This window comes from Glycine max, chromosome 8 (genome assembly GCF_000004515.6).
Source record: "Glycine max cultivar Williams 82 chromosome 8, Glycine_max_v4.0, whole genome shotgun sequence".
Taxonomy (NCBI): domain Eukaryota; kingdom Viridiplantae; phylum Streptophyta; class Magnoliopsida; order Fabales; family Fabaceae; genus Glycine; species Glycine max.
This window is the reverse complement of record NC_038244.2, coordinates 17144976-17158604: the sequence shown is the minus strand read 5'-3', so window position 1 is coordinate 17158604 and position 13629 is coordinate 17144976. Positions and strand designations below refer to the sequence as shown.

The 13629-nt window shown below is 28.3% G+C and overlaps 1 protein-coding gene across 2 annotated transcripts; it reads left to right on the top strand.

The window, feature by feature from the left end:
* Positions 1 to 8569: 8569 nt before the first annotated feature.
* LOC100305755 (uncharacterized) lies at positions 8570 to 11375 on the top strand. 2 transcript variants are annotated; one of them, NM_001249323.2, is made up of 5 exons: positions 8570 to 8694; positions 9094 to 9207; positions 9556 to 9635; positions 10381 to 10505; positions 11023 to 11375. In NM_001249323.2, exons 1-5 carry the CDS (start codon positions 8642 to 8644, stop codon positions 11092 to 11094), a joined length of 444 nt encoding a protein of 147 aa, NP_001236252.1. In that variant the 5' UTR covers positions 8570 to 8641; the 3' UTR covers positions 11095 to 11375. The 2 variants fall into 2 exon arrangements, with proteins under 2 accessions (NP_001236252.1, XP_014633801.1); XM_014778315.3 differs by lacking the exon at positions 8570 to 8694 and adding an exon at positions 8746 to 8980 and having other exon boundaries at positions 11023 to 11280.
* Positions 11376 to 13629: the final 2254 nt, after the last annotated feature.

The following is a 13629-nucleotide window of genomic DNA, read 5'->3' as shown; positions in this document are numbered from 1 at the left end:
AGGCAAAAAGAATCACAAATCAAATTGATTACGAAATATCATACATGCATGATCATGATTTTATTCACTCAAATGGTTAAGATTACTCTTACTCCTTTGGTCATTAAATCAAGGAAAGAAACATTTTTGTCTTTGATGTGACAGTCATGTGTGTGTCTAGTTGATTGTCATTCATGCATTTAACATGTCAACTTAGCCTTTTTATTTTTCAACTACTTAGACGATATCAACCAATCAAGGGATTAAATAGATTCGTGATTTTCAATTTAAGAAACCATTTTGCCAATTTGCTAATTTCAATAACTAATTCAGCCCATTTTTACAAGTTCAATGATAATTAATTCACTTTCAAATCTTATGATAAGATAATCTTATTCTATAAATGACTAATTATATATATTATACAGTTATAACAATAGATTTACTACTTCATTTAATTTTTAGGGTATTACTGAAAAAAGGCATCAATATTTTTTTTGTTATTTGAAAGTTGATAAATAATTTAAGACACCAAAATTTCAAAAGTTAAAAGAAAACACAGGAGTAACATTTTATAGTATTTTAGGTTTCAAGAGATATTGTATTTTTTTTGTAGATCGAGTAGGAATAAAAAGCAAGAGACGTTGTATGTGTTTATTTTATTTATTATTTTTATTAAATGTTGAAGATATTATTAAGATATTTTATAAAGACATGACATTTATTTTGTGAATAGAAAGATTGGTTCTTTGAGCCTCTACATACATAGAGAATATGTGCTTCAACATAACATATATATACTCCCTCTGTTTTTTAATAATTGACGTTTAAGATTTATTTGAACAAATCAAGAAAACTAATAATTTTTTTTAAGTTTGATGAAATTGTTAGACTTTTTCTTATTATAATCCTATGAAACTTTTCCAATACATTAAAAAAATACATTGATTTGTCTCTTTACCTGTAGCTTGCATTTATGTTTCTATGCATCAAATTACTGACCAATGAGTAACTATATATTTCATCTGTGAAATATTCAATTATTTATTTAATGATGCGTAAGATAATTAATGTGGATAAGGGCATATAATTGACATAAAATAATTAATGTAACCTTAAAATTAAAAAGATAGATAGATAGAAATATTTTTCTTAAAAAATATGTCTTACAAAGAAATGGAGAGAATACTGTATATACATGAGTTAAAAACATATTTTTCACACTCTCATTTCTTATAATTATGAAAAGTATAAATTAATTATTGTAATAGTTAAATAATTTAAATTGTAATAATAATAATAATTAACTAACAAAATTGAAATTTCAAGATTTACTAAAATATAATTTAATTCTTAAGGTTTTTATGTTTATGGTTCTTGTTGTGCATTAACTTTTGTATATTCTTTGAATTAAAATATAACTAAAAATTATTATATGACTCATTTAAAAATATATATAAATAAACTTTAAAAAAAATAAAAATTCTGTGAACTTTTTCAACTCCAACGGAATGAATTCATTTTTCATTTTTGTTTCTTCTAAAACTACCTATTTCCAAACTCATCACACCCTTAATGAAGGCCAGAATGAAGATAATCAAATTTGTCTCTAGCTAACTCACTTCTTCGACTTTTATTTCTATATAAAATGTGACATATATAATATTAGATATGTTTTTTTTTTATAAATATTTTTATTTTAACATTTTTTTTAATGTACGTAGTTTGCATATATCTTCTATAAGAAATAATTTTGTTCAAATCATAAATATCACAACATAACAAGGTAGATTCTCTCAATAAAGAATTCATTTTATGATTATACGTAATATATTTCGGGGGCACATGTTACCCACAGCCATAGATTTAAATTGTTAAGTAGATGAATACGAATGCTTGTTTTATATCTCTATCACATCTAAAGAGGGGCTGAAGCATGGCAAGGTATTTAGGCATATGCTTTGACATAATAAAAGAAACATCGGTAATTAAAGTACAAATAGTATAACACATGCTAATTTCGTAGGCTATGTGACATCGATAAACTATGAAGCCATAATTGGCGGAATTTAAATTGATACCGACAGGTGAAAGATTCATGATCTGGACTTAAACGGGGGTGAAAGAGATATATTAATTAGTTTTCAAATTTAACAATCCTGCCGACAATTATAATTAATTAATAACTAGTGCTAAAAGACAACATTTATGTATGACTGATATGAGATTTTAAAATGATTAGTTGATTATAAAATGCATTCTATAACATCCGGAAAATTTTCCCCAAATTCTACCAGGAAAAGGAAAATATGAGCAAATAATGTTGTTGTAGTTTAAGCATGAAGAGATTATTTAAATTGTTAATGATTTGAGTTGTACAATAAAAATCCTTAACCGATCCCATGCTAAAAAATAAAAGTTCAAGAAAAAAATGATGGCTAGTTTAAGTTGAATGTCTCTATTGATTGTACATAAACACGAGAAGACATGACTTTCACGTTTAATTTCCTTCCAAGCTAGTTAAAGTCATTCATTCACTCATGGAATTTATGGAAAGATATCGAGGCTTGGTAAAGGAAAATGGAAAAGCGATTCATCTATATTCTATAAAGGTGTGATAACTGAAATATCGATCTCCCATCTCACCATTGAATGTAAGTTAATGAATTTTGGAGTAACAACCCCATGTGGTAGAGATTTATAGGTTCTTTAGGTAACGACATTTGTGTCTCTAACAAGAACAATATTGAAGATTAAATTGACGTCAAGTGAGGACTAGTGTGTGTCTGTGCAGATTCTAATTGGTTTGTCTCATTGTGTGAGCTGTTATTGATACGACTAGATAATGTTGAAAAGATATATAGTTAGTACTTTGTACTTAGAAATTTATTTTGAAGCTTAATAGCTTATGGGAAGAAAGTACACAAGTGAGGCTAAGCCTACGTTGATGATATTTAGTTATCTACAGCTTCGACGTACCAGCGGCGATAAATGATATTTGGATTCTTCTATATGTTGCTTTAACCTTTATGTTAGATCTCCGATTATATTACCAATATACTGTTACTGTTTTCATTTTTGGTTTAATATATTGTAAGTTGTTGTCGAATAACTTACTGAAATATTTCAGTACATATTCATATAGCATCTAGAAGCGGTATTTGAACAACAGTTGATAACCGTTCACGTATTCTTACAGTATTTTTTGTTCACTTTTCATCATCTCTATACTATATTTTTTATTTTATTTTATACTTCTTTTTTTACCTCTCTTATTTTACGTAGACATTATTATAAAAAAGTTCTGTAAAAGAAGTATTATTGAGTTTATGTAGGGTTGAATATAGAGTCTAACTATATATATATAATAGATGATGTATAAAATATATGTCACATCCTATGTGACACTTTGAAACACATGTTAATTCTCTATGTGCACAAAAACAAAAACACTTAATCCTAAGTCGTAACACTCTTCAACCAAATGTTATCTTTAACATCTAATTATTTGAATATATTGTCATCTTTTATCGCTTGACAGATACTCAATTATTTACAAAGTCACACATTATATGTAAGGTACAATTATTTATTAGTAATTATCTTTAAGCAAACATTATCTCTAACTTTATCAATAAGTTACGAGCTATTATTTACAAGTTGATAATTATTTACAAAGATTATAACAATCATCACAAACAAGAATCTATAACTCCATTTCACTCCTATAAATAACAAGTTTCGTTGAGCCCTTGATGCACCCAAACACACATGCACACATGTTTGCATACTTGTATTCATACTCTCTTTTATTCCTCTAATTCATATACTTATTTGAGTGTCAGGATTCTTTATTTTGTTGGTCTCTCCTCTTGTTTTCCTAATATAAAGATTACTCTCAGACGTCAGGCTTATGAAATCCAGGAACCCACTAAAATCATGTCTACCTTAATGTGTGTCAGTTCCAAATTTTAATAAGTACAATGTGTATATATATATATATATATATATATATATATATATATATATATATATATATATATATATATAAATCTAATTAAAATATATTGTCATCAAATTATAAATGATTATGTATAATAGATTTATTTATTTTTATAATAATTATTTTCAAAATATTATATTTAAAAGTGTTTTCAATTGATTAATAATATCAAATCTTTATACTAATAGTGAATGAAAATCAAACCTATTTATCATTATTAGTTAGTGTAAGTGAGTAACAATTAATTGTGTAGTTTTTAAAATAAAATAAAAACGAAAGCGTACTGCATGTGTAGTTTTGCTTGATTTATTTTTGTCTGCTTTTATTTAAAATTAAAAGAAAATGGGTAGTGAGGTGATTGTAGCCCCCATGTGGGAATTTCCACAACCTCCTTCAACTATACTTTTATAGGTCTGCCACGGTGAATTAGTAATTGGTTTGATATATATTAAAAAAAATTAAAATTATATATGTATCTATTATATATAAGTATATAACTCACATTATTTAATTAAAAAAAGTTCATTTATACTCCAAAATTCAAAATAACAGTTGAAGTATTAAAGTTAATAACACAAGTTCACAAATAATAATTCAATAACACAATTACAGAAGTCTCGAGTTTTTTTAGCGTTTTGTTTTATAGGAAACGAGTTTTAAAAACCAGTTCGGATTTTTAGGTTTACCCCAAATCGGTCGGGTTATCCCGGATCAAATGCATGACCGATCCAATAACCAAACTAGCTCGGTTATACCATCGAGTCCTGGTTGAACCGGTTCGATCGATTAAGTCAAACTGGGTTTTAAAACTATGCCTGCCACTCGTGAAAAGAAAGACATTAGATGCAATTAGTTGAGGTGTTCTAGAGAGCATAATTTCAACCACGATTGCCAATTCACTGCAATTTAGATTCCACCAAACCAAGATATACTCCTTATAACGATGAATGAGGATAATTTTTCTAAGGTAAATAGTCACTTTATCCTTGAATGTATAATTCGTTGACAAATGCATCCTTGAAGAATAAAAATATAAAATTTCATCATCGAAAGTGTAAAAAGTGCGACAAATATATTCAGCCGTTAACTATCGCCCATCATCGTTAATAAAATAGCCTACGTGGCACAAAGAGACGAATTTTTCACTGAAATGATTGCCAATGTGACCAACTCTAATTGTCAGTATAGGGACATATTTGTCATATAATATTTTTTTAACTTTTTGTCTTCTCACTCCATTAACAAATGTGTCCCTAAAATTAAAAAAATAATTCCCAAAAGTATAAAAAGTGCAACAAATATATCTAGATGTTAATAGTAAATCATGACTAATTATTATAATTTGAAAAAATTTATAATGATTACGACAAAAGGATCAAATTAGTAATTTAATATTTTTTTAACTTAACTCATCTCAAATAACAAATAAAAGTTGGTGTAAATTTAACATTTTGATTTGGGTGTTAACTGAAATTCAAATCATAGAGTTAAAGTTAAAGAGGTGAAAGTAATATATATATATATATAATTATTTTTGTATTTGCTTTATTAATGATAAAAACTCGTAAATTAAATTGAGTATAAAAGAAAAAAAATACTAGTTTTATAAAGTTGGTAAATAATTTTTTTGTATTCCCATGCTTGAAGAAAGGTTAAAGTAAAAAAAATACTTATTGCGAGTTATTATAGTTAAATTAGATCCATGAATAATTTTTAGGAAAAATTGTAATTGTAATGACACTTTTAATTTGTAAAAAACACTAATATCCTTTTGAATGATTTTTTTTAAGGTTGTGATTTTTTAAATGATGAGTCACTAAAAAAAATAATTGTGTATGATTTAAAAAAAAATTCAAAAACCAACAAACTTTTATTATAATTTTTAATCTAATATCATTATATATACTAATAGACATTCATATTTTATTATGAAAAATTTATAAAAAAACAATTAAATAAATAATATTTGATTAAACAAAAACAATAATTTTCTTATCGTTTAACATTAAATTTTCTTCTTCTTTTTTGTGTTGATAGCTTAAAAATTATATAATAGAAATAGACACTTATCAATGAAATATAACTCTTCCAAAATTTTGTCGCAATCATTTTAAAAATTTCCAAATTATAATAATTAGTCACAATTTATTAACGTTTGGATATATTTATTGTACTTTTTATACTTTCGGGAACTAAATTTTGTATTTGTATATTTCAGGGACACATTTGTTAGCGGTGTGAGAAGACGAAAAGTAAAAAAATATTAGATGACAAATATGTCTCTATGCTGATAATTAGAGATGATCACATTGATAATCATTTCATTGACAAATTCATACCTCTGTGCCACGTAAACTATTTTATTAATGGTGACAGACGGAAGTTAATGGTCGAATATATTTATCATACTTTTTTACATTTTCATTGATTAAATTTTATATTTTCATCTTTCAAATATACATTTATTAGCAAATCACACATTCAAAGACACGTGAAAGACTATTTATCCTTTTTCTAATCTTGAAACACAAAATTCTAATATTTTATTCAACAATTTATTATGAATGAATAGCTAGAATTTAAAGGATTCGTGCCGCTTTGAATCACCCCTTCGATGCTTGCTCAACACTTGAAGAAGAACTCAAGGAGCAAGGAAAAGTAATTGGAAGATTCTCTAACCATTACGAGACAAATTATCCGAGATACACAGCAGGAAAACCTAAACTTCAAATACTTCTAACCAAGATCTACTGAACTGCTACCACAAGAAATTCTAACTTGGGTATGTTTCTAGAGAATATAATTAAAGCTCTTATTTATGACTCAACAATTTAAGTAGGAAATTAGATACAACTTTCAAAAGTTGGAGACACAAATGACTTAAGATATTCTTTTAAGATCATCAGCAAAAAATATATTGATAGTGGTATAAGGGGTTAGTAACCAAAATGAGTTCTAAGATATGAAAAAGGTCTAGTTGTAGAAGAGAAAGAAGTGGAGTTCACACAATAGGAGTTGACTGACTTGAGGACACCAAGGAAAATCAAATGGAATTCTTGGTCATTAAGTTTCCTTCCTTGGAAGATTGGCTAATTCTAAAAAGAAAAAAGGATAAATTAGGAAAGATGGAAATAAAAGAAAAAAAAGAAAAAAAAATAGCGTTTGATTAAAAACATAAAATATCTACAATATATAGCTTTTATGATCTGTTGACAACTTGACATATATTCTTTTTGGTGTTTGTTGGCTTGATAAGGCTATGGGTGGTGAGACTTTACTAATGGTAGCATGTTGGATTAGAAAGATTAATATATATATTTATTAATTATAAAAAAAAACTTAAAATATCTAACAGTAGAGATCAACTCTGGCACTATGCCAAACTTCTTTCACGTGTGCACGCTAGTCTTGCTCTAGCTTTCTATCGTAATTGACATTGTTATTAGATCGTAAACACTCATAATATCGATTCACTTAGTTGCTCTTCTATAATAAACAAACTTGTTCTAATAATATTTTGGATTTTGTTATTTTTTATTTATTTAATTATTTTTTAAAGTCTCCACAAATATTAGATATTAATAAAAATGTGAATATCTACTTAACAAATAATACTTGAGACTAGTAAGGTGGGCTTTATCATACGGATGTCCCATTATCATTCTAAATAAAGAAGAGGCTAAATGACATTTATGGTCCTTTATTTTTGTTCAGCTTAGTCTTCATCTTTCAAAAAAAATATTTTAATTTTTTATCTTATTTAAAATATTCAAAATGATTAAAAACTATCATAAAATGTAATTTTTTTGTCATGAAACACCTCCATTATATAATTAATACATAATTATAGTTTTTAATTGCAACTATAATATTTAATAAATTAAAAAACGCAAGAATGTGATCTAATCATCCAAAACCAAGAACATATGCAATCCAAAACCCGTACCAATGTTGTAACCATTCAAAATTCCGACCATTTACAGATAGGTCGCATTTCAACAAGCACTGGTAAACACAAATTTATACATTCAATATTTAACACAGCTAAAAAAAAAAGGAAAACCCACCATCAGGTAAAACCACAAATCCTAAAACCCTAAAATTGGAGGTCCCTGTGGCCATTGGAAAAAAAAGAACTCATTTTACATAAAAAAAAAAAATGCAAGATCTAAAAATCCAAATCTAAAAAACACAAGTTGGTTGTCATACTTCCCTGTGGCGACTTTGGTGGTGTGCGAACACATAAATTGTCAGGCTTCCTGTAATTAAGATGTTAAGGTTTAATCCAACAAAAGGATTATTTTTAAACTTTTAATTAAGATAAAAAGACAAAAGTAATTTTTTTAAATAAAATATTAAACTGAAAAAAATAAAATAAAAGTTTTAAAGAAGATGATTTGGCCTAAAGAGGAATCAATATGACTCTGTTTGCTTTTTTCTTTAAAAAGAAAGTCATAATAAACAAGTAAATAAAGTAAATAAACTTATCATGATGGTTCTCATTCAAGTAAATTTTTTTATACTGTGCCTCAATAACCTTTTTTTCCCTCATAAATAAAAGTATTTACAAAACAAAAGAAACAATGAAGTGACATAACCTTCTATGCTTGAAGACGGTGGATTAGAACCTCAACAAGAGAAAGAGACTCGTCAGAGAATATGATCCTTGCGGTGCTGTTTGCCAACGCTGAGGGCAATATCCTCATCGAACGGTGCGTTTAGATCCATCTCTTCTTCCCATTTCCAATTCTCAATCTTTGAAGTTATACCAGAACCCCATCATTTTCCCCAATTCCCTTCCAACAACTCGATTTTCCCATGCTGCGATCTAAATTTTAGATTTTGCAGATCAAATCATATATTATTTAGATTGGACCCGAAATGGGTTCTGCTTAGATTTTGATGGGGTAATAGGGTTGTGGTTAGCGTAGTTGTTTTCTGAAAACTTTTGAATAAGGGGCATTTGTCTATGTTAAACAATAATACGAATTTTCACAAGTGCGTGCGAGATCAAGCTTAATTAATTATGTAGTATTAACTTTAATCCCTTTGTTGATGCATACTCTCATGTCATGCTCACATAACATACATGTTGATTTTCATTGTTGCAGTTTTCATGGAGTTCCTGCAGAGGAGCGTCTGCACTGGCGTTCATTCTTAGTCAAACTAGGAGCTGATAATCTTAAGGGTGTCAAAAACGAAGAGCTCCTAGTTGCTTGCCACAAGTCAGTTATAGCATACTATTCTCTCATTCCATGACTTGAAATTTTATGTATCTGTTTGTGTGCTTATATGAATTGTCTCATCTAAAAGCAGAAAGATTAACAAACTGAATAGCATTAGTTACTGCTTACTAGTTTATTAGAATAGACCCGATATTTGGCAAAACAGCATTGTTAGATGTATAGCAGTTTTGGGAAACTAGAATCGTCATTCATCACAATCTGAAGTTTGACTTGAAACAAGATTCTCTTTTACTACCAACTATTCCTCATTCATATTTCTTGGTGTAGAAAGTTGCTTGTCTGGTTCTTATATGATTCTAAAGTACTTGTACATTTTCTTTGCATCAGATCGGTTTATATTGTATACACAGTGCTTGGCGATGTCAGCATCTATGTCGTGGGCAAGGATGAGTATGACGAACTTGCCTGTATGTATTTATGGAATCAGTATTTTATATTTGTTGATTTGATTGTAAAATAAAAGTATGGAAATGAGTAATTTCAGATGCTTTGCAGCGGATAGGCTCCCTGCTTTTCACTTTAGTTTGATGGAAGTGCTGACTGAGAAGGGTATATTATGAAAATGCGCATGAAGCTACTAGCTCATTTTTGTTTTGAATCTTGACATGAATATGCTTAATTGATTACATATTACACTGGTAACTAAGCTTCTTTATTTAGGTTGCTACTAGTAAGTGGGATACACAGAGACATGTGCATAGGATGATAAGAAATACTAATAGATTATCTTTTGATTAAAAGGAAAAATGAATAGTAGATGCCAGAATTAAGAGTTCAGTAAAGATGAAAAACTTCCCCTTCATTTTAATAATTTGATTTTTTTTTTTGCTCAGCATTTTAATAATTTAATTGATAATACAAATATTAACTATTGCTGGGAAACTGTCCTTTTCTAGAATTGTTGTTAAAACAACTAGCAGTCATGTGAACTGCTAAGGGACAAATCTTGGATTCTCCATTTAGTGGATGCTTTTGCTTGGCTTACCAAGAAAATGATTAATCATTAATGACAATTGATATGGGTGCATCTGCCTTTTAAGCACTATGCTTTATTTCACTTAGCACTGGAAAATGGATATATTTCAAGAGCTGTGGAATACTTTACATTTACGTATCTGCTGCTATTTACCTTTTTTTTTGGTTTTTCTCTAGTGTCCGAAGTGATCTTTGTGATAACCTCAGCTGTGAAGGATGTATGTGGGAAGCCCCCAAGTGAGCGCCTTTTCCTTGACAAGTATGGAAGAATTTGTCTGTGTCTGGATGAAATTGTATGGCAGGTAAGGAGGCATACAGAACAGTTTTAGTTATGCAAAATAACAAGAACCAGATTATTTTTTTTGTCATTTTACTCAATCTGCTTGCCTTTGGAACTCATCAATTAATGACTTTCATGGATATATGTAATCATAGGCATTGCTCATCTACTTATCTATATGATGGTGTCATCTGCTTTACATTAGGCTCATTATTAGTTAGACATTATCTTCTGCTATGCACGTGATGGATGCCTTAAATGGCTTTTAGATCCCCTTACACTTGAGAGGAACAATGAGGATGCTGTTTTTCTCAAATGCAGACGACTGCATGTTCTAATAATGATGCTTTATAAGAATTTATTTGAACTCGGTCAAGGAAAAACTTTACATCACTGCCAGAAACTCGAGTCCTATTTTACTAGTTTGCCACATACACCACTAATCCAAATTTATCTTAACTTATTTTCCAATGTTGCACAGCACAGAGCAATTTCTTTTTGATGCTTTGCTTGACATTTTCTGTGTGTATGTTTTGAAGGGATATTTGGAAAATACAGAAAAGGATAGAATCAAAAGACTGATAAGGTTAAAGCCTCCAACAGAGTTTTGAATGAAAAGTCCAGAGCCAGTCATAGTTCAATGATTAGTCTGAGTCCTGTGGGTCATAGTGTGGCATTTTGTAAACGGATATGGGCAAGCAACCGAAGATTGTGCTGGATGTATGCGCTCTGCAATGATTGTATTAAAATACTTGCATTAAAATCTTCTTAAATTTTAGCACTTGTATTTTGTAGCATTCCCAAACTCTGCATTATTTCATTTGCGTATTTTGCACCTCTTTTATCCCTTACTATTGTTTGCTATGGCAATCATGTTTCCATTTTATGTTTCCATTTTATGGAATGAGAGATTTTCATGCTTGGTTAAAGAAATCGCATTTCATTTCAGTGCAGTACCATTTCAAAAACACTAGGAAAGAATCTATATATCTATTTATAAATAATGCTAAAGTTATAATACAATTGTCGCATACACCTTCTCTATTTGTTCATTTAAAATTTATTACTTTATTTAATATGCTTCTATTAGCTTTACCAAGATTTGTGTTTGACTTTTCATTTTCTAGGCCATTCAAATTATTATTAAGGCAACGATTGTTTCATGAATTTGATTATATTGCCGGGAATGTTTGGTAAATACTTTTAAGGGTAAATAATCATTTTTATCTCTAAATATCTAATTTGCTGACAAATGTGTCATTGAAAAATGAAAATATAAAATTTAGTATACAAAAGCATAAAAAGTGTGACAAATATATCCGATCGTTAACTTTTGTTCGTCATCGTTAATAAAATAACTTATGTGATACAAAAGTATAATTTGTTACTGAAATGATTGTCAATATGATCATTTCTAATTGTAAACATAGATACATATTTGTCATATAATATCTTCTTAACTTTTTGTCTTTCCATTCTATCGACAAATGCATATTTGAAAAAGAAAAATTCAAAATTTAGTCTCATAAAGTATAAAAAGTGCGACAAATACAGATAAACATTAATTTTCGTCCGTCACCATTAATAAAATAGTCTAGATTCAAAGAAGTCAAATATGAAATATATTTATCTTTTTTTTTTGTAGTAGATTATGACTAATTATTATAATTTGAAAAATTTTATAATGATTGGTACAATATTTATTTTGGATAATTTTTATTGTGACAAACAAACTATGATTGATAATTAATATCGTCGTTATCGGTAAGTTTTTTAAATTATGTTTGCCAATATGTTTTTTAAGTGATTATTATAATATGATGTTTATAACAATAAAAAATGACAAAAATTTATCCTAAAATTATATTTTACCTTTATATTTAACGAAATTTTCAGTCTAACAAATTAATCCAATAGAAACATACTGATATTTAGATCCAATAAAAAAATGGTTGATATTTACACCCAAAAATGACATCTTCCGGACATTTTCATCCAAATTAGTTAACATAACTACATTGACAATCGTTTCAATAACAAATTTGTCTATCTGTATCACGTAAGCTATTTTATTAGCTGTGACAAACAAAAGTTAACTGATATTTGTCGCATTTTTTTTATAGACAAAAATAATTATTTATCTTACTTTTAATTCCTCGGAATGTTTCTAAATTTATATAAATTTAAAAGCAAAATATTAAATAAATAGATAAATGACATAGAATTGAAAAAAATGAGAAATTATTTTAAAATCTCTTTACGTAAGACTATGAAGATGAAAAAACATGTAATATGAATATATGGGAATGCATTATGCTTAGGAATATTTTTATTTCCATATGACTCGGAATCCAATAAAATTCCGTGTGAAACAAACATTTTCTAATTATTATTTTAAAACAAAGAACAATAAGAAATGTATTACTTTTCAATTAAGTTATAAAATAAATGTGTAAATACAAGTATGAATTCGACCAAAATCTCTAAGACTTACATAACTTGTTGTCGTCCTTGCTAGACAATCAGCTACAACATTAGCATGTCTCCTAACAAACTTCATTATATAGTTTGGGTTTTGGGAAATAAGGAGTCTACAATGAAGAATAATAGATTCCAAGTCTGTCTATACCTATGGTATTAACTTTATCTACTACCTCTTTGAGTCCATTTGAAAAAGGATGTGAGAGACAACTTTTGAAGCCATCCATTGCAAGGCTTTTAGGAGGCCCAAAGCTTGAACTCTCTACCATCAACCTGGAATGATGCATGAAGGTTACACTTCAAAAAACCCACAGAAGAGTGATGAAGAGGGGGTGGTGTGCTTGTTGAAATTTGATTAAGAGCTGTGAAAATGATGTACTTGTTGCCAACACTTTTTACTTGATTCACAGAAGAAAAATAAAAAGGCTTTAATGCTCCATATCTTCATCCAATCTCCAGCCACAGCATCCTTGTTGGCTTCAAAAATTCTATTCATTAGCAATTTCTAGTAATGTTGATTTTATGTAAAGGTTAAGACGAAACATTAATTTCATGTGAGAACTAAAACTGAACTGTCGGTGAATGATGTACGAATCACATTAGACTTTCAGTACATACATTAACATTTGCTATACGTTGTAGTAATGAATTAATTAAAATGACAT